This window comes from Sander lucioperca, chromosome 1 (assembly GCF_008315115.2).
Source record: "Sander lucioperca isolate FBNREF2018 chromosome 1, SLUC_FBN_1.2, whole genome shotgun sequence".
NCBI classification, from domain to species: Eukaryota; Metazoa; Chordata; class Actinopteri; order Perciformes; family Percidae; genus Sander; species Sander lucioperca.
The window spans coordinates 20,473,385-20,493,308 of record NC_050173.1 but is presented as its reverse complement, the minus strand read 5'-3'; the positions used below and the strand labels follow the sequence as shown (position 1 = coordinate 20,493,308).

The following is a 19,924-nucleotide window of genomic DNA, read 5'->3' as shown; positions in this document are numbered from 1 at the left end:
TGTGATTATGTTTTTGCATCTTGTGATTTGATAAGGTGAAATGCACTTTTAATTCACATTCAGTTATAGCTTTTTTTTTAATTTATTTACATATCAAGCCGTTTTGAACATTGAAATTTAAAAAATAAAAAAAGACACACAATGCCCAAAGTTTGTCCATATAGTGCAGATTAACATGTAGTGCGTACAGGACGTTAGGTCTCTACATTGCATTGGGGGTATTTATTGTATTGTTTGGGTGGAAGAGAGGTCTGTTCCCGCCTGACATGAATGAGCAGACCTGAGCAAAAAATAAAAATAAAGTTATCACATACATTTCCAATAATAGCAAATAAAACAGGGTGATGATCTGGCATTTTAGGAACTGACAGTTCACCTAGAGGGCTTTAACAATTGTATATTTCAAGTATCATCAGAATCCTATTAAGAAAGGCTGCATCTCCAAGTTTGCCGGATTTGATTAACAGCTGACATCAAATTCCAAAAAGCAGGAATGTCGGCTAAACCTTAATGATAAAACATGACAAACTGTCAAAAAAAACAAAACACATGGCTTTTTAATGCTGAAAATCCACAAATGTTTCTACTGATGGATTACTGCGAGACGTGATATTTGTGTGACCTACTGAACGACTGTGATGATAAAGGATTTGTGTGTTTGTATGGCATGTGACCAGAAATTAGAGTGATTACATGTATTCTCTACTGTAGGTGCGGCCTCAATGACTCAGTTTACATTCAAGAAGCTAATAAATGAAGGCTGTTTTTTTTCTATCTCATCACCATCAATAGGTGAAGTCCAAGACTCAGATCTAAAGGGGCTCGTTTTAGTGTCTAACTTTATGACAGAACTGATTTCCATTTTCATTTCAAAGCTTATTTTTCTTCACATGAACTTTAAAGTAAGGATTAGAAGCTGTACAACTGAGGTGATGAAAACCACCTCCCAAATTCAGTCGTCTTTCACTAGAGTTTTTTTTTCCCCACCAATCATCTAAGTTTTGGATACATTTCAGGATCATACAGGCTGCTATTCCACCGGCTTATTTTAATTTCTTATGATTTTCTGAGGGATTAGTTTAATCTGTATTAGTGGTTATATCAGTAGCGTGGGAACAAGTGAATCAATAATTGTGGATCACTGATTCTATATTCCTTGCCAACCATTTATGTTAAAATGGTGCAAACTAGCACCAAATATGTGTTTTAGTGCCAAGAGGCTGTCCAAAACATCACCTCTGCTAAACTAGGGTGTGCAGTGTAAATCCTAACTCTCAGTTTAACAAGAGCAAAATGACTCCGTGGAGAATGAATCCAGTTCCTGTCGTTTCACATGAACTGTTAAACTGAACATCAAACACAATGTTCTGTAACTTTGTGCCTATTCACATCTAGTGGTTACAGTAGTTACACGAAATCTTGGCATCTTAAAAAATAAAAAGCTAAACTAAACAGAATAGGACATTAAACAATCAGGTGATATTATGAGCAGGCTGGTGGACAGTCTCTATAAGCACTGGACAATCCAAAGCAAATCCTCTCGAAAGATGCCGCAAAGCATTCTGGACCTTCTTAGGATATGCGACACTGTGTACATAAATCCTCTTCTTCGTTTCTCTTTCACCTGTCTGCTTGGTTGCCTGGACAACAGAGACAGCGAGGGCTTCTTAGCTCTGTGGCACAGAACTTCATTTCCCATGATCCCCATCTGCCTTGCATATTAGCAACTTCCTTGAGGATAACTGTTTCAGTATCCAGCCAGTGTTTGTCAGAGTATATGTGTTTGTGTGTGTGAGCAGTTCTCAGGCAGTGTACTATGAGTGAAGTGTGTGTGTGTGTGTGTGTGTGTGTGTGTGTGTGTGTGTGTGTGTGTGTGTGTGTGTGTGTGTGTGTGTGTATGTGTGTGTTCAACAATCCATCTACTTCTCATCTTCATCACCTTCACTCATGCTGCTTATAGAGGCAGATGCTCCTTTGGGGGAGGTTGGGGGTGAGGGCCGTGCATTGTGCCAGCGGGCGGGGGGAGACGGGGGTGAGGGAGAGCGCAGGGGGGACAGTTCGCGGGGAGGACTGTTGCAGGGCGACTCTCGGGGAGACAAAGCGTAGGACAGCATTCGTCCACTGCGCTCCTGAAACACCTGTTTCTGTTCATGGACAGAGGGAGAAAAGAAAAAGAGGTCCATGCATCAAAAAGCCCTTTTTAATATCAAATACTATCTGACAATACTCAAAGGTGTTCTCCCGAACAAAGCTTCAATATAGAGAAAGATGACTCTAAAGAAAAAATAGCAACGATGATGACAGTGATTATAACGATGGTGACAGTTATTTTTGCCTTTATCAATGGGTTACTGTACTTACCCAAGTCCCATCAGGGCCAAAAAGTTCTAGGAAGTTGCCGATAAACTCTCTGGATTTCTCTTCCCACTTCTGAATGAGGTCGTGACTCTTCTCCTCCACACGGTAAACAAAATGTTTGCTCTTCTCCTCAACCGTGCGAACCTTCTCCTTCATGCGGTCCACTTGGTTCTGCAGCCGGTACTTCTTCTCCTGAGGGGATTAAATGTTGAGGAAAAGCCATTATGCCGGTGTTACACATAAACACATCCCTGAAGAACCAGAACCTCAATCAGAAATGAGTCTTTGTACCCTGACTCGTTAAAAATTGTAAAGGGAGTATAAATCATTTCAAGCAATTAAAGATGCAGTAGGTAAGACTTATAAAACTAACTTTCTGTCATATTTGCTGAAACTGACCCTATGTCCGAGTAGAACTACATAAAGCAGGTAATTTAAAAAAAGGTCTGGCTCCTCTGGCACCACCTACAGCCTGTAGTGTGATTTGCAAAAATCCACATCTCCCTGTTCAGATGCACCAATCAGGGCCAGGGGGGGTGTCTAACTGCGTGTAAATCACTGCTCATGCACACGCATTCATTCTCCCTTGTGGGGGGAGGGGCTTAGGAGACCATTTTGGGCTTTAGTGGAAAGGGGAGAGGGACTGAGAAGTTGTCGATGTTCAAAGTCCTGGATCTTCACAATCCTACCTACAGCACCATTAATTCCAGTCAAACACAAAATGTAAAATGTTTTCTTGACTATTCAGGCACTTTGGTGTCATATCAATTAGGCTAAATGATCTTTGATGGAAAAGTGAATTTGCATATTTTATATATCTTGCAATACGTAGTTGCATACAGAGATGTCTTCCATTATACCATCATGGTGATATGAATAACTGATCATGCTCTTACGTTAATGTAGCTGACGTTAAGCTCCTTGGCCGTGTAGCCACGTTGGAGGTTGCGTCGGGCGTAGACGTCATAGTCTCTCACAATTCTTGTGATCAAGTCAGATGTTGAGATTCCCTCAGTCCGTTGTGTAGGCACAAACATCCCTGGCACATACGTACAAAAACACAGAATTTGAAAACTGTTCAAGGTATATTTTAAAAGGAAATGCACAAGCCATTTTATCTTCCTATTATCACACACTGACCTGCCTCCTTAATGTGTTTATAAACGTCCTCACTTCCTGCTGAGGAGTATGGGATGTCATCGTGAGCCACAAAATCGATCTGAGAAAAGATAAAGGGACATGACTGTATGGCAGACTGACATGAACTTACAGTAGGTTAGAGTTATGCAAAGTATACATACTTAAAGTAGTCCATGAAAAGGTTTTTTTTGGCCGCACATGCATTCAACACAAAAGTGTCTTACCACTAGGAGTTCTCGTAAATGGCGCTAAAAGTTCCTTGCTGAGAGTTTCCTCCTTAAGCTATTCGTAAAGCTACTGAGGGTTTGACCTCATTGCTACAGATGACATCATGTTTATATACTGATGTACTACAGAATGTCTACAATAATAAGTTGACTGCTCTGTTGTCGGTGAAGGTGAAATTAACTATTCATTAATTCATCAAAAGGAGCGTGAAAAGGAACTAGACTGGATTTGATGAGACTACATTAGATTACAAAATGAATCATTAAATATAGAAAAATATTAATTTAAATATTGATTGAATAAAAACGTAAATTAAATTGAATTGCATTAGATAGAAAGATAGATATAGCTTAGTGCTAAAATGCTTTGTGGGTAACTCCTATTGTGATTGCAGCCCCTGATACTTCATGCACAGTTTACAGTAACACTCAGATACTGCAAACACCCCCACACACACACACACACACACACACACACACACACACACACCTTGTGTTTCTCTAGGAACTCCGGTGTGAGAGTCCAGGGTGCGTCTCTCAAAACCTCGTCAACATAGCGGCAGTGTCTCAACGCTTCATAACGTTCAATCTCCGTCATGACTGTGAAACCCTTGTACTTATGGGTCAGCTCATCACTGCACACTGTTCCAAGCGCAGGGGCGGGAAACCACACAAAACATACACAGAAGCACATAAATAAAAAATTAGACAAATCTGTAGGGGTTATCTTAAGCAGTGGAATTTCAAGATGTATGTATGTATGTACGTGTGTGTGTGTGTGTGTGTGTGTGTGTGTGTGTGTGTGTGTGTGTGTGTGTGTGTGTGTGTGTGAGAGTGTCTACCTCCTACTATGAGGTAGGTGTTGGGAAAGAGGTTCTTGGCCTGCATGAGAGCACGAGCGTGCCCAGAGTGGAACAGGTCAAAGATGCCATCTGCATAGACTCTGACAGGCCGGTCCACTGAAAACACACAGCAATACAACAACACATTTAGTAAAACTAACTATATCACTTGTACTGAGATTCCATATTGCTGAACCAACATACCTAAATATCTTTTTGTTGTACTGTATAGTAGCATAAGTAACCAGTAAATGTATCAGTAGTAGTAACTTAGTAGTATTTGTGGTGAAAGTGATACTGTAGCAGTAGCTAGCAACAGTAGTTGTGGTAGTAGGCGTAACGTTAGCTTCAGAGGAAGTACACTGTAGCAGCGGTAGTAGTTGTAGTAACGTTACAGTATACAGTAATAGTAGAAAATGTAGCAGAAGCAGTAATGGTAGCAATATAAGTAGCAAATATAATCAGAGAACGGAAGGACTGAGGAATGTGATGAAGCTAAGCATAAAAGCTGGAAGAAGGAGGAGCTGGATGAAATGGACCAGAGAAGGAAATCAAGCAGGAGGTGGGATCCTGTACCTGGGGTGCCTCTGCGGGCCTGAGCAATGGTGAGTTTCTCATGAGGGGCGCGACAATCACAACTAGTCTCCCTGGCAAAGATGGCAGGCTTTGTCAGAGTCTGAGACAGAGAGAAGGAGAAATAGGCTGGGTTATAGATGAATGAATGTAGGAAAACATATGTCCACTCCCATCCCTTCAGTGGTCCACACAGAATGTCCCCCTTCCCATGCTCATTCCTGTAACAGTAACCTCCATCAAGTTATTGACCACAACTGATGCCTGCTCCATATTGGGACAATGGATTGAGAGACAGCCAGAGCTGCACTCGGTGTTATTGATCACTCTGTGTGTGTGAACTGATATTTTCTTCTGTGTGTATACATGTGGCAGAAAACAAGGACAGAGCTTTTCATCTGCTGTGGAAGGCCTCTCAGGAATTAGTTAAAATTCAAAGGGAAGAGTAAGATGGAAGATGCAGGTGACTTCCAGTGATGGAACTGGACAGGGTGAAATAATTATAATTTTCCGATAGATAGATAAATGTAAATTAAGCAGGTAAAGAAAGAAAAAAAGACAGTGGGCTATGGAAACAAAGACAAACAGAGGACAAGTAAGATGATGGATAATACCTGTTGGAGCTTGTCAAAGCTACATCAAGGTTAAAGTGTTGCAGTGTGAGCCTGCCTGAAAATTTGTCTTTGTATGCCATCTGTTGACTGCAGGGAACATTCACTAAATCTCATTCACACCAATAAAGGAGAATCAGGATCTGCACAGAGCAGAAAGCTGTGGGAGTGTGAGAGGAGGAGGAAAAAATGGAAACTTAGTCTCCCTCTGTGGAGAACGCAGGCAACTGACGTCAACATATCCTCGATGAACAGCAACAAAACCATAGTCTGGCATGACAACATTTTCCATGGACACTTAATACAGTGGGGGTGAATGATATTTATTTTGTGGTGCTCACTGTATTAAAAAATAGTGTGTTCCCGACAGTTTTCAACGGGGGGTATTTCCTCAGGAGAAGGTCGTTTTAACATGGCTACAAATTACTGACTGTTTTAGCCTAGGTTTTTTCACAAATTCTTGACATACTATTTAATTACTATAATTTGCTGGGAAACCTGTCACACTGAGGACAGTTCTTCTGTCATCTGTCTCTGCAAGACGGGCAACAACATAAGCTATATACAGGTGACCTTTTCAGAGTCATAAAGTATTAACAGGCCCAGGATTCATGCTGCATATAAAGAGAGCTCTAATAAGCAAAACATACCAATCTGGAAGGTGCTATGCCATTACTACAGCCTGTTAAACCGTCGCATGTTCTGTTTGGGACCATGGAGACCACTGGACTTACTTTACATTGTTTTATCACAGCTTTACCTAATTTTATGAGAATTGCTTATGAACATGATTTTGAACTGATGGTGTTGCAGAAGTCCACTACAGAAAATAACCCTATAGCCGTAAAACAAGAATAAATACAATAAACATTTCTGTATTTTGCTAATGTCTGTGTTGGTCAGCTGTAACTGATGAATTGCCATTTCACTTTCACTTCATTATACAAGTTGCTGAACAATCAGAGATGTGGGCAGCAATTTAGAAGTCTGGAAACTGTTTAGTTTCTGTTTAGTGTGGACAAGTGGATTTTAATTGGCATGCATGCAAGTAACAGAATATATGAAAGCAGGCAGCACCTAGGCAGGTAAAGAATTACAGCTAGATGAGGAATAGAAAGAAGGCATTCATTTTTAATATAGCCATAAATGTGAGACTCCTTTCATGATATCTATACCCCATTTACTTGCACATCCTTCCCCTGTTTTTTTTGTCAGTTCATGTTAAACATTTTAACTTCTCTGTCCGTTTCCATTAGAGAGGTATCATATTTCAATGCTAGCCATCAGAGCTACAACAACAAAAAGCAGCAGATAGGTTGTGGTTAGGGAGCACCCACATCACCCATGATTCCTTGGGCACGGTGAGAACAGAAGGGTGGCTTACAAACACTTAGCAGATGGTAAAGCTTAAACTCACTGACCAGTGGCACACACAGGCCTATCAGGGCGAGCGGCGTGAGCGTGCACAGAAAAGCCCACTCTGGCACAAGCAAAGAACATCTGGCATAAGAAGGATTAAAGCTGAAAAAAAAGAGAAACACAGGGACACAGGGCACAAGAAAACACAGGCAGGAAATAGTGTGCAGGAGTGAAGACAGAGGAGAGGAAAAAGGCAAAGATGGACCGTTTGGTGGAGACAAACAAAAATGCCAGGATGAGGAATTACACCAAAGAAGAAGAGAGAATCCAAATCCAGGAGGCTCTCCTTACTGCCGCAATGTCCCTTCAGCAGGACATTCGTGCTATGTTGTCCATTGTGTAAACCCCCTCCTTCTTTGGCAACACACACTCACACTGTCCACTCAGCATTCTGAGCATATCCCACAGCTTCATGCTATGGGGGATCTGTTTCATAACAGGGGAGGAAGGAGGACCCTTTGTCTTCCTCTCCCTCCCTGTCACACACACTGCAAGCAATGACCACACAAGAAAACACACATTTCAAATGCCCTACCGTCCGAGGATGGGGGCAGGTGTGCTCAAGCTCCTCCATGATTCCCAAAGACTCATGGGATGCGGCTGTGGTCCCTCTGTAATGTGACTCAGCATCAGTGAGAGGCTGCCTCTCTCCTCACCACTCTGTCTCTTTCTTCTTCCTCTGTTCCCCGCCCACTCCCTGCTCTGCCTCTCTGTCTGTCCTCCCCTCTCCTCCACCTCTCTGATCCCCTGCTGCAGAGAGGAGGAGGCAGTGAAGCGGTCTCACTCTGCAACGATTTTTGAGTACCACAAAAGGGATGAGCTCTGCTCTCATCTTGATGTTTTTGCAAATATATTCAGTTAAAAACCTCCAAAGTTCATTTGCTTGTGTCAATTTGGCTACACTTAACTGGCAGTCTAGCACTGATTCAACCTATATAGGCTTTGTACTTGTGTCACAAATCTCCAAGCACATCTGGCATCAATGTTACAGATGTTCAGTAACATTGATGGCTAGAGATTGGCTTGGTGTAAATATAGGTATTTTTGCTATACACTGTAATTATGTGGAAGTGACAAATGCAATACAGTTGATTTGGATTCAGTCGTCAATTATGTATGTAATAGGGAAATAATCACTTCAGGGCATAAATGAGGCATGAAGGAAGAAGGAGAAGGAGAAGGAAATAAATATTATTTTTCTGTAGCCTACGTGATTCTCCTATCTGTGAGTGTTTATATAAACGATCTTTGTGCACAGAGCTGATGAGCTCTCGCCATGGCGACGGAAAAGAGGAGAGAGCTCCCAGAAAGGACCAATCAGCGAAAAGCTACTGCAGTCTAGCAGTATAAGCAGTGAGGATTGGTGGAGTGGTCCATAGCACCATCAGTGAGATGATACTGAGTATCACTACTTATTCAATGGCTCGGCTTGGAAGTAGTTCAAATGTGAAAGGGATAGAGAGTATTTAGGAATGCATAGCATTTAGTATCAGCAAGCAAGCAGACCGGAACAATGTGACTAATGTAAAATTTCACCATGATTTGGTGTGTTTAATGGTCTCCTATTGTATCAAGTTGAAGATATAGGCTGTCGTTTGAGCCATCAAAGCCGTTGCATCATACGGAAGTGTATTTGCTATTTGGCATAGAAATAAGGTGTTTTTAGCTATGCTTCAGACTACACAAATTAGCCTACTTTTCTCTTTTCCTTTTTCCAATATAGGCTAGCCTACTTGGCAAACTTCCCGTTACCGTTGGCGACGGGACTAGAATAAGTATGTAGAATTTAGTCAAAACGAAACTTGCATGCATGCTTACCTTTAGTGGTCCTCTTCTGCAACAAAGAGGTGCAACAGCTGAGCAACAGGAATTCGATCTGATGCGTCGCTGTTTCACCATGGTGTCCAAAACCAAACAATTAGGCCTATGTAAAGAAAGTAAATTGTTTTTCTGTTTGGTTTCTCTTTATCTAAGGCGGTCTTTGGTCCAGCACAGCGAGCAAGAGCAGCAGAGGGACGACCGTCCGTCTGTCCGTCTGTCCAGTCTGTAGTTTGTGAAATGACAGATCAGCTGCTCACCGCTGATGAGCTGCGACAACTGTGGGCCATGCACGGTCCATTTAGCAGACCTTACAGTCGACCATACAGCTATTAGACTATACATTCAGGAACCCTCTTCCTATTGTACAGCCTACTATAGTGGATGACCTTACTCATGCAATTTGCAACTTGTAGCCTAATTTTTGAAAAGTGAACAATGTGTGTGAAAAACAAAAATAAAAAGACAGCATAAAATTAAGAATGACAACAACAAATATTAACCCCCACCTAAACAGTTCATATTGTACACAAATATTGGCACAGTTGACAACATGCACACATTTCTACTGAAATCACCATCAATATGATAAAGTGGCAATAAACCCACTATGATAGGCCTATAGCAGACTAACATGAATTATTACAGTGATTTATGGTATAAAAGCCAAAATAGGCTGTGGGGATGAAGGGCAAAACACGCTTTGTGTTTTCATTGTTGGACGCACTGTAGTGTCTCTGTGGCCTCAATCTGGGACAGGAACCCATTGTGCCCTACAAAGTCCCGCCAGGTCGCCATGGAAACGAGCTTCATTGATTTGAAAAAAAAAAGGGAGACTAATGGCCTAATCCTAATTTTATGTTGTAATGTTATTGCAGACATCACATAACAAACTCACTACTTGGAACCTTAGACAGTAGAATCCATCGGAATATAATATGGAATGTAGGCTTACTACTTTTGTAATAGGCTATTTCTCTGCATACCAAATCGCCTAGCCTATAATTGATGCTTATAAATATGGAAAGAAATGCTAAAACCACATCAGTGGTAAAAATGTCTAATAAATTTGCTGGGGTTTGGGAAAACATGTGGGGATCATAACGGGTGACATGCAGAGTAAAAGCCCTCAACTAAAGAGTTGTAGGCTATATAGTTTGCTCTACATACATGTATTTTCCTTTCTGACTTTGCCTTTTTTATGTTTGAAGTAGATGCAAAAACAAATGCAGTGTTTGTTTTAATGTGTCAATTGGCTATTATAAGTGTATGTGGTAGGCCTATACTTATTGAGGGTATTTAAAATTGCAAGTTTTAATTTAATTTAAAATCTACAGATTAATTTACCATTTTTATCAGATAAAAGTCCTGTAGAGTCTCACATAGTGTAGAAATACTGTACTTGCTGTGGTCTAGATCGATCCTGTGCATAGACTAAAGAGATCCTGTGGGGTAAACAAGACAGTTGAACAACACTGCCACCGTGCGAACAGAGTGGAGACACTTTTTTTTTTTTTTTTTAAACTTTATTTCAAAACGTCGATTACAAAAGTTCAGTCATTGCAATGTATATACAAATAAAATACAAAAATATATACAAATTATAATATCGAAGTAAAAATGAGAATAATAAATTAAACAAAAGGAAATAAAAGTACAAAGAAGACAGACTTCCAAAAATCAATAGTGTAGACAGCAGGAGTATTTAAACAGATAAATTGGAGTAGACATCAGATATTAATATAGCTTTCTTATTGGATACCAACTTAAGAGACTCAAAGTACATCTCAAATTCAACCTGGAATAATTTGAAGCATGGTTTTGAACTAGAAAATTTAGCCTTATGAATATGAAACTTACCTAGTAAAATAAAGAGATTTACAATATTACATAACTTTCTATCTTTACTTTCAAAATAAGTAATAATATGTTTCCCTTCAAGAGTGATTGAATGTTTTGTTTTAGATACCATATCATCTTCAAAGCTTTTCCAAAATGCAATACAAAATGAACAACCATAAAAAAGATGGGTTAACGACTCTTGTTCTGTTTTACAAAAACTACAATAGTTATCAACAGGCATGAATTTCGAGACAAATAGGTTTGTAGGGTATATATTGTGCAATATTTTCAAATGTAATTCCCTAACTTTGTTTGTGATACAATATCTAAAGGGAACAAGCCACGCCCTATGCCAGTTAACATCAGTAAAATGAGAATTCCAGAAAAATTTCCCACGAGGTGTTATTTTCTTTAAATTTAGAAAGCATTTTCTAATGTGCTTATTAGTACAAGTGCTGCTCATAATATCCATACCGTTTATATAAAGAGTAAAATTAAATCCAGTAACTTTATTTTGTTTTTTATAACTTTTCATTAATTCTAATATGCCATTAGGTATAGATTTGAAAACTGAATTATATTCCTTGAACGTTATTGGGAATGCTTTCTCTCTGAGAAAAGATTCGTAATTAAGTAATTGACCATTACAATCAAAAAGATCTTTTACGAAGATAATATCTCTATTGATCCATTTTTGCAAATAGAGTGACTTGTTCCCCCTAGTGATGCATTCATTATTCCATAAGATAGACTTGTGTGGAGACAAGTTGTGAGAATGACACAGCTTCCAGGCCAAAAGAGCTTGTTGATAAAATTGGGATAGTTTTAACGGCAATCTTGTTGGAGACAGCGCTTCATTTTATTGGCGGACAGCGATGTGATGTCACTTCCTGCATATGACTTTCCCCGGGAAGGCGATTTGGCGCGGACTGTCCTGTTGTTGTGTTGACCTGCAGGTATCAGTGAGCAAACGGTAAAGGCTAAAAGTTAAAGTTATGGCTCCGGTATCAAACCCAGAGAAAGACATGGACGGTCCGGATGGCGGTGAGTTTTTGTTTCGCGTTGCTTGCTAGCTGACTTTAACGGACTTGCACAGTGAAAGTGAATACGTTAGCTAACATATTAGCTAGCTTATCTTACACTGGGGACACGCTAAGGTTATTAATACTGTAACGGTATGTGTATAATAATGCGTTAACAAACGTTGGTTCAGCTAACAACTTTCCATATCGAGTCTAGTGTTGCTAAGGCTCAAGGGAGGATAACAGACATGGTGTCAGTTCATGTTAGCTAACTATAGTGCGCTAATTGACCTCTGTCATTTTCGGACTTGACTGTACCTAACGTTACTGCAACCTTTCCGGCGCCGTGTGCAAGATATGCCACTAAATAATAATAATAATAATACTAATAAGTGTCCACATGTTCAAAGAGCAGAAGTTAGTGCAAAATGTTGTGCGCCTGCGCTCCTCAAAATATTCCATATAAATGCGACATTAGTGGAGTATTTGTTGGGATAAACATCTGCAAATCAAACTGTCATGTTCATACCTGCTTCTGCGTCGTCATGTCCATGTGTCCTTCACCTCAGACGATGGAGGCGATGCCTGTGGTCTGGCAAAGTCTCGCTCCAGACGGGAGAAGAGAGAGAAGGTGGGGAGGAAGTCTGCACTGGAGCAGCTCAAGAAAGCCAAGTTGGGGGAAAAGATCAAATATGAGGTGAGAAAACACAATCACAATCTGTGTGTAATGGTTTGTATTTACTTTAACTCAGTGTATGACAAGTTAATGTTCTCTTACTTAATGAAACATCTCAGAGCCTCATCGCCCTACTTTTTAGGCTCCATTAGCAACTTTTGTACTGACTTGGCCTTTGGATATACCAAGCAGCCTCTTTAGACAAAATGGTCTTTATTGATCTTCCACGTACAAGACTGTCTTCCATCAAGAAGGGCAGTCTGTAGTTGATTAATTGGTTTCGTTGATTGACAGAACATTTATTGACAACAATTTTGATAACCATTCACCTAGCACCCTGGGACATTGTGATGATCATTATTTACTATTTTTGGACATTTTACAGATTCATTAAAAGAATAACCATCAGATCAATTGATAAAAGAAATAATCAGCCTTATGTTTTAATTGTTATGTAATATTTATAGCTATACATACAGTATATAATAAATATACATATTTAAGATTACATATATAATGTTATGTAAAAAATAGGTTATATGGGTTCATAGGTTATGGTCAATCAGAGTTCATGTTTTCCAGGTGGAGGAGTTTACAAGTGTGTATGAGGAGGTGGACGAGCAGCAGTACTCAAAGATGGTACGAGAAAGACAAGAGGATGACTGGATTATTGATGATGGTGAGTCTCAGTCTCCTACCCTGGAAATCCAGAGTTCTCGCGAGAGCACAATTTTAATTTGCTCAGCGAGTCACTCTGGCATTGAGTAATGATGCTCATTAAAGGTGCTCTAAGCAATGTTGGGTGACGGCACTTCTTGTTGACGTTCAAAGTATTTTCAAACAAAACGAGGCTAGCTCGCTCCTGCCTCCTCCTCATCCCGTCCCCTCTCCCTCTCTTCCGTGCACTAACCCCCCAACCCCCACCCCCAAATCCTTCTTGTCGTTTATTGGCTGGAATGCTGGAAGACTGTTTGTTATGTTTGGTGGTGCAGGTTGGCACAGTTTGTTTTTGTTGCCGTTTGTGGAGCCTGGGCTGTCTACAGTGACTGCGTTTTTTTTTTACAGTGTGTTCAGGAGACAGGCAGCTCGCGGATAGTGAGGAGATGTTTGCTGTATGTGACAAAAAATGTTGTAGTCGCGTGACATCGCTTAGAGCAACTTTAACTATGCCCTTGTAGCCGAGTTGCACCAATCACATCGGTGTATCTGATATAGGCGGGCCAGAGGCGAGCTAAACACACAACGACAGTTTAATTTACCAGTTAGCTCCGCTGGTAGCTAAGCGTATGGGGCTCTGGATTCGTCACCCCGTGTATTGTTGTGATTGGTCGTAGTGTTATCCAATTGCGTGCAGTGAGATTTTCAAATGCATGCTTGGTGCCGCCACTCGAGTTGGGCCATTTTCAATACTCAATGCCAGACCCTTAATCTTTTGGATTTGGGTCTGGATTTCCAGGCTATCAGTCTCCTCTGCCCACTGTGAGGATATGTCTGATGGTGAGGTCTAATGTGAACGTTTCTCTTCTTTTTTCTCAGATGGAACAGGATATGTGGAGGATGGAAGAGAAATCTTTGACGATGATTTGGATGATGATGTAGTTGAAAACAAAAAAGGTGAACATTTATACAGGATTGTATTGCAACAATTCATGTGTATTGTGAGTGTGGGGCAGGGTGCAGTAAATAGATTTGTACAAAGAGGGATGTTTTTGTTTTGTTTGTGTTTGCAGGAAAAGCTGGTGCTAAAGGAGCAGGCTCAAAGACAAACGTAAAGAAATCTGCTGTAGCCAAGCCCAACACCATTAAGAGCCTCTTCATGAACAGTAATGTCAAGAGGCCTGCTGAGGTGTGTTTCTGCATTGACATGCTTCTACTACACATGTCCCTATGTGTGTGCCCTTTGCGGCTCCTAACTTGAAATAAAAGAGATGTTCCTGCTCTTGTCCCCTTTCTGCTCTTGCATTGACCATAAGCATAATTGTGTCTCTTGCAGAAAGACGTAGACCTGTCCAAAGATGACCTATTAGGAGATATCTTACAGGACCTGCACTCTGAGGTTGGTACTATATCGTCTAGACAATGCATAACTTTAACACAATTCAATGTCAACTAATGCATTTTACTTTTTTTGTTGAGACACTGTGATAGCAGTATTGGGCAAGGTGTTTTCCCCCTTACTCACTTTCTCACCTGTTTTGCTTTTAAAATCTCTCCCTCTCCCTCCTTCCCTCTGTCTTCACAGAAACCGACTCTTCTGACTCCTCCGCCAGTGGTCACTCTGAAGAAAAAGAAGTCTCTTGGATCACCCATGAATCCCTTTTCACTCAAACCTCAGATGCCAAAGGTATCCTTTAACCTATCCTACGATTAGAAGTGTCTGTAAACTACATCACTGGCCAAATTATACAGTTTAAATTCAGTAATTGCAAACAATTGTATGTCACTTCTGTAATGCCAGGAGTCAGCCCCAGCTACAGGGTTAAAGGCCAAAGTTATCAGGCCACCGCCTTCTGACCCGACCCCCAGGTCATCAGCCTGCCTCCCTTCCTCCACCACACCTGCTCCTCCTGTGGCGAAGCAGAGGGCAAAAGTGGAGGAGCTGGATGAAGAGCAAGGTAAGGAAGACGGACACAACTGTGCTAGCTTTTTGTCCATTTTCTCGCTTCTAGCAACAAGAATACACTTACCTTTTTATGACGCTGTGTTTCTCAGAGAATGACCCTCTGGCTTTTGATGGGGTGGACTTTGATGAGCCGATGGAGGTCGGGCTTGAGGAGGAGAAGCCTGCACTTAAAGATGATGCTGAGTCTTCACCTAAAGCAGCAGCAGTGGCAGTTAAAGTGGAGCCCAAAGCAGAGCCTCAGGACCCTGTTTTATTGTAAGTCTTTTATCTGCTTTGTTTGCTATACTTATTAGGAAGTAGATGTTTTTTTTCTGGCTTAATCTTAAAATGCTGTACATGTAACATGCAAGGACCTCATAAATGTTTCTATAACAGCGTAACACAAGCTCAAGCTTTAGCATCTTCCTTACATTACATTTCATTTAGCTGACGCTTTTATCCGAAGCAACTTTCGATAAGTGCGTTCTCTACTTTGTCCTTTTCCAGGACAAACAGGATTGGAAGCTCTTGGGGACAAGAGGAGGAAGGTGGAGCAAGCGAGGCTCCAGCAGAGATACAGGTTGACTCCAGCCAACTCCCATTGGTGGAGGGCGCAGACGGGGAGCAGGTCTTTCGCTTCTATTGGTTGGATGCCTTTGAAGACCCCTACAGCCAACCAGGTAAGGCATATTCACACCTTAAGTGAATATAAAGTGGATGCTATATCATGTAAAAAAAAAAAAAGATGCTGTTCAGATTTGTAGAACATATCCTGATATTTTAACTTATCTGTGGTCTAGGTGTGGTGTACATGTTTGGAAAAGTGTGGATCGAGTCTGCAAAGTCTTATGTCAGCTGCTGTGTCACTGTCAGGAACATTGAGCGGACCATGTACTTCCTGCCTCGCGAATATGTAAGTGTCCTGCTCTGTCACATTACTGCCAGTATATTATGGAAACAAAATCGCCATGTTTTAAGAAGCCACCTGTTTTCTTTACCCTTTTATACGCTTTGTTTAAATTAATTGAGTTTAATAAATCATCACCCGTAGTATAAAATATTTGCTCTGTAAAACACCAATATTGTAATGAATGATATCAAATAGAAAAGCCTCTAAGATGTAATATGACAACTATTAAAGCTCCTCTCTTCATGGTGATGAGAGGTAGGGTTACATGTTGCTATGTGGTTGCCATCAATTCTCCAAAACAATTCACACTATGAAGTTTATTATATTTGGCTGAAATCTAAAAAGTAAGATTATACTTAATTTGTGTGAATCTATGCTGTTACCATATAGTATACAGTACATCCCACCAGCTTAAAAAAAGCTGTAACGCTATAGGACAATACAAAGCTACTGTGAGTAGATTTGTCTTATGTGTAACCTGTGTGTGTAAAATCACTTCACACATTACTTCTTAGGAATCCTTTCAATTGCTTGACTGTGTTTTCATGAACAGAAAGTGAACACCAAGACCGGCGAGGTGTTGGACACTCCTGTAGGAATGATGGATGTCTACCAGGAGTTTAATGAACTCTCTGAGAAGTTCAGGATCATGAAGTTCAAGTCCAAGGTCAGCGCCAACCTTGGCTACGGACTCTATAGCACGAATCTCATTTTCTGGCAAGTGGCAACTAAGTTTGACATATTTGTAACTGGTGCATGCTTTCTGTGTTTCTCTCTGCAGAAAGTGGAGAAGAGCTACGCCTTTGAAATTCCTGATGTGCCCACTCAGAGCGAGTACTTGGAAGTCAGATATTCTGTGAGTGGACGTGCATACATACACCCTGTCTAGTTGTTAGGAAGAAGTGTTCCATGTCTACTTGTTTTTTTTTTGTTTTTTTTATAATAACCTTTTTGTCTAAGTGGTAAATATTGTTTTTGCAGGCTGAGTTCCCTGCGCTGCCTTCGGACCTTAAGGGGGCGACCTTTTCCCACATTTTTGGAACCAACACTTCTAGTCTGGAGCACTTCCTCCTCAGCAGGAAGATTAAAGGGCCTTGCTGGCTGGACATCAAGACACCACGTAAGGACGATGTCCCTTTGTCCAGAGTTGAATGATAGTTCTTTTGTGTTTGAATAATGGATTTAACCCTTTAATTTAGTCTAACTTGATTTGTATTTGAGGGATTTGGATATTTATAAGACCAATTAATCTGATGTTGGAACCTCTTGTTGGAAAATTCACATGTACCCCCTGTGTCTGTCTGTCAGAGCTGATCAGCCAGCCGGTCAGCTGGTGTAAGGTGGAGGCTCTGGCCCTGAGGACCGACCTGGTCACTGTGGTCAAAGACCTGTCGCCTCCACCCATCACCGTCATGTCCATCAGCCTCAAGACTATCCAGAACCCCAAGACACACCACAACGAGGTCAGAATAATTACAATGAGTTTGTCTTGTTATTCAGCTGTGTTATTTTATGGTATGCTCAGACAAACTGAGATACTTAGTGAGCAATGACCTGATGATATAAGTGTTCCACTGCAGATTGTGTCCCTGTCTGCACTGGTCCACTATCAGTTCCATATGGATAAAGCTCCACCTCAACCTCCATACCAGACCCATTTTACTGGTAGGTTATTTACATGTATATTATTGAATGTTTTAATTGTAATGCATACAAGTAATATAATTGAAAGAATGGTCAAATGACAAACGTTTTGCACCTGTTCTTATATTCTTTTTGCCTTTGCAGTGGTCAGTAAACCGGCTGACTGTATCTTCCCCTACGACTTCAAAGATGCTGTGAGGAAGAAGGTGAGTAGCCACGTGGCTATGGAGCTCAGCTTGGCACTATTTTAACAGATGTAGCAGGGATAGGAAATTGCCAGAAAAGGACTATTAACATTATAATAAACTATTCATGTAGTACGTTCTACAGTACTTTACAGAAAGGTAGTTTTAATTTGTACAAAAAGCAGATTCTCTTAGAACCTATGGAGAATATATTTTGCCTATATATTTCCTTCAATGTATGTGACAAAACATTGATGTGATTCCCTTCCTCTGTTAGAATGGGAAAGTGGAGATAGCTGCTACAGAGCGGACTCTGCTTGGCTTCTTCCTGGCCAAGATGCACAAAATCGACCCTGATGTGCTGGTGGTGAGTAGAAGATGTTGCTATAGAGTATTTCTATGCAACGTCCTGAATCTATGAAAGATAGATCATTTGTCCAGGTGCATCTGGGTAAAAGTGAATATGCTAATCCTTATTCTTTTCCTGCAGGGTCACGACATCTTTGGGTTTGACCTGGAAGTGATTCTGCAGAGAATCACTGTGTGCAAGGTTCCCCACTGGTCTAAGATTGGACGCCTCAGGAGGGCCAATATGCCCAAACTAGGGGTAAGAAGAATAGCAATATGATTTTATTTTGTTTCTATACCATAGTGTACATCACTAAACGTTGTTATACGCGGCAGGGTCGTGGTTCCTTTGCAGAGAAGAGCGCGACCTGTGGCCGTCTGGTGTGCGACGTGGAGATCTCAGCCAAGGAGCTGATTCGCTGTAAAAGTTACCATCTGACTGAACTGGCTGCACAGGTGCTGAAGATGGAGAGAGTCACAGTCCCTCAGGAAAACATCAAGAATCTCTACAGGTTTGTATGTCCTTAAAGCGTCAGTTAAGTCAAATCAGAAAAACATTGTTTTCCAAAAGAGATGTGTGCTTTTCCATGTGTGCCACAGATATCGATAAGTCACACATGTCAGTAACTCCCTTGATCTGCTGTATGTAAAGTGTTATTTAAAAAAAAAAATATAAGGACAAGTTGGAGTTGTTTTCTCATAAAATAGTTCAATGTGGACCCAAAACTATGTCTATCCCTAAAATATGTGTGTGTTTGTGTATCAGTGACTCTCCTCACCTGCTCTACCTGTTGGAGTTGACCTGGACAGACACCAAGCTGATCCTCCAGATCATGTGTGAGCTCAACGTGCTGCCGCTGGCCCTGCAGATCACCAACATTGCTGGCAACATCATGGTAATGTACAGCAACACCTTTTTCATTACATCAACAGCCACCCACAGCTGCAAAAACAAAAATGTTACAATGTTACAGCACAGCTATCGCCTAACATTATTACTCAGCTCAAACAGAAAACGCAAATAACAATAGCCCCCTTCCGACCAGAGGGATTTTTGCAGTTCATAGAACATAATGTTCCTAGAACTCCTTTTTTTTTTTCTCCTGTTCCGACTGGACCAATTTGGGGATTATTAAGTTACTCTAGCCACAGTTCCTGCAACTCTTTCAGCTCTTACTTCAGGGCAGGGTCTTTTCCCTTTTCCGCATAGTGGTGGTTAGATGGCTGTGTTATAATAACATAAGGTCAGTTCCTATGGCCACTTGGCCAGTGTGAATGCAAATGGTAAAACCGGTTTTGGGGGAGAGTGGTTAGTAGAACTGTTTAGAAGTGGACTGTTCCTATAACTACGTTCCTGTAACTACTTGGTCGTAAAGAGGCTGAACTGCAGTCACTTCACAATTTGCTGAATGTCATGATATTAACTTCCAAATAACTGACATAACGTTAAAATACATCTGGCTCTTCAAATAAAAAATGTCTGCACTACCAACATTATTAGAAAAACAAACATTTGAAACACACAAAAGAAACAGGGATGGACAATCATTGAGGATTTTGAATTGCAGCCTGCAGCTCTCTCGCTTATTGTACAAATACTGAAAATTGAAGTCAGAAACAAAGCGGTTTGCAGACAAAAGCAAGACTTGGTTCTCCTGTGGATGAAGAGAAAAGCTTTAAATCTTAAAAGCCTTTATCAAGGTTTAG

At 40.8% G+C, this 19,924-nt stretch overlaps 2 protein-coding genes across 7 annotated transcripts in view; one reads left to right on the top strand and one right to left on the bottom strand.

Annotated features, from left to right (window-relative positions):
- Positions 1-31: 31 nt before the first annotated feature.
- Positions 32-9,244, bottom strand: LOC116037948 (choline-phosphate cytidylyltransferase B). 4 transcript variants are annotated; one of them, XM_031282085.2, is made up of 8 exons: positions 8,989-9,244; positions 5,144-5,243; positions 4,568-4,684; positions 4,216-4,367; positions 3,499-3,577; positions 3,255-3,397; positions 2,362-2,550; positions 32-2,138 (listed from the first exon to the last, which is right to left on the bottom strand). In XM_031282085.2, exons 1-8 carry the CDS (start codon positions 9,067-9,069, stop codon positions 1,920-1,922), a joined length of 1,080 nt encoding a protein of 359 aa, XP_031137945.1. In that variant the 5' UTR covers positions 9,070-9,244; the 3' UTR covers positions 32-1,919. The 4 variants fall into 4 exon arrangements, with proteins under 4 accessions (XP_031137945.1, XP_031137944.1, XP_031137946.1 ...); XM_031282084.2 differs by having other exon boundaries at positions 32-2,144; positions 8,989-9,243; XM_031282086.2 differs by lacking the exon at positions 8,989-9,244 and adding an exon at positions 7,706-7,931 and having other exon boundaries at positions 32-2,144.
- A 2,458-nt stretch (positions 9,245-11,702) lies between these two features.
- Positions 11,703-19,924, top strand: part of pola1 (polymerase (DNA directed), alpha 1) — a 52,038-nt gene continuing 43,816 nt past the window's right edge. For 2 of the 3 annotated variants that reach the window (XM_031282079.2, XM_031282077.2), the window contains exons 1-21: positions 11,703-11,874; positions 12,422-12,549; positions 13,111-13,207; positions 14,065-14,142; positions 14,259-14,374; positions 14,522-14,584; positions 14,771-14,872; positions 14,984-15,143; positions 15,241-15,406; positions 15,638-15,810; positions 15,931-16,043; positions 16,594-16,707; positions 16,822-16,896; positions 17,022-17,160; positions 17,349-17,503; positions 17,621-17,705; positions 17,829-17,890; positions 18,147-18,236; positions 18,360-18,476; positions 18,554-18,729; positions 18,984-19,113. In XM_031282079.2, the coding sequence (XP_031137939.1) occupies positions 11,826-11,874; positions 12,422-12,549; positions 13,111-13,207; positions 14,065-14,142; positions 14,259-14,374; positions 14,522-14,584; positions 14,771-14,872; positions 14,984-15,143; positions 15,241-15,406; positions 15,638-15,810; positions 15,931-16,043; positions 16,594-16,707; positions 16,822-16,896; positions 17,022-17,160; positions 17,349-17,503; positions 17,621-17,705; positions 17,829-17,890; positions 18,147-18,236; positions 18,360-18,476; positions 18,554-18,729; positions 18,984-19,113 (2,388 nt within the window). In that variant the 5' untranslated portion in view covers positions 11,703-11,825. The remainder of the gene's footprint in view (positions 11,875-12,421; positions 12,550-13,110; positions 13,208-14,064; positions 14,143-14,258; positions 14,375-14,521; positions 14,585-14,770; positions 14,873-14,983; positions 15,144-15,240; positions 15,407-15,637; positions 15,811-15,930; positions 16,044-16,593; positions 16,708-16,821; positions 16,897-17,021; positions 17,161-17,348; positions 17,504-17,620; positions 17,706-17,828; positions 17,891-18,146; positions 18,237-18,359; positions 18,477-18,553; positions 18,730-18,983; positions 19,114-19,924) is intronic. The other variant, XM_031282078.2, reaches the window with a different exon arrangement.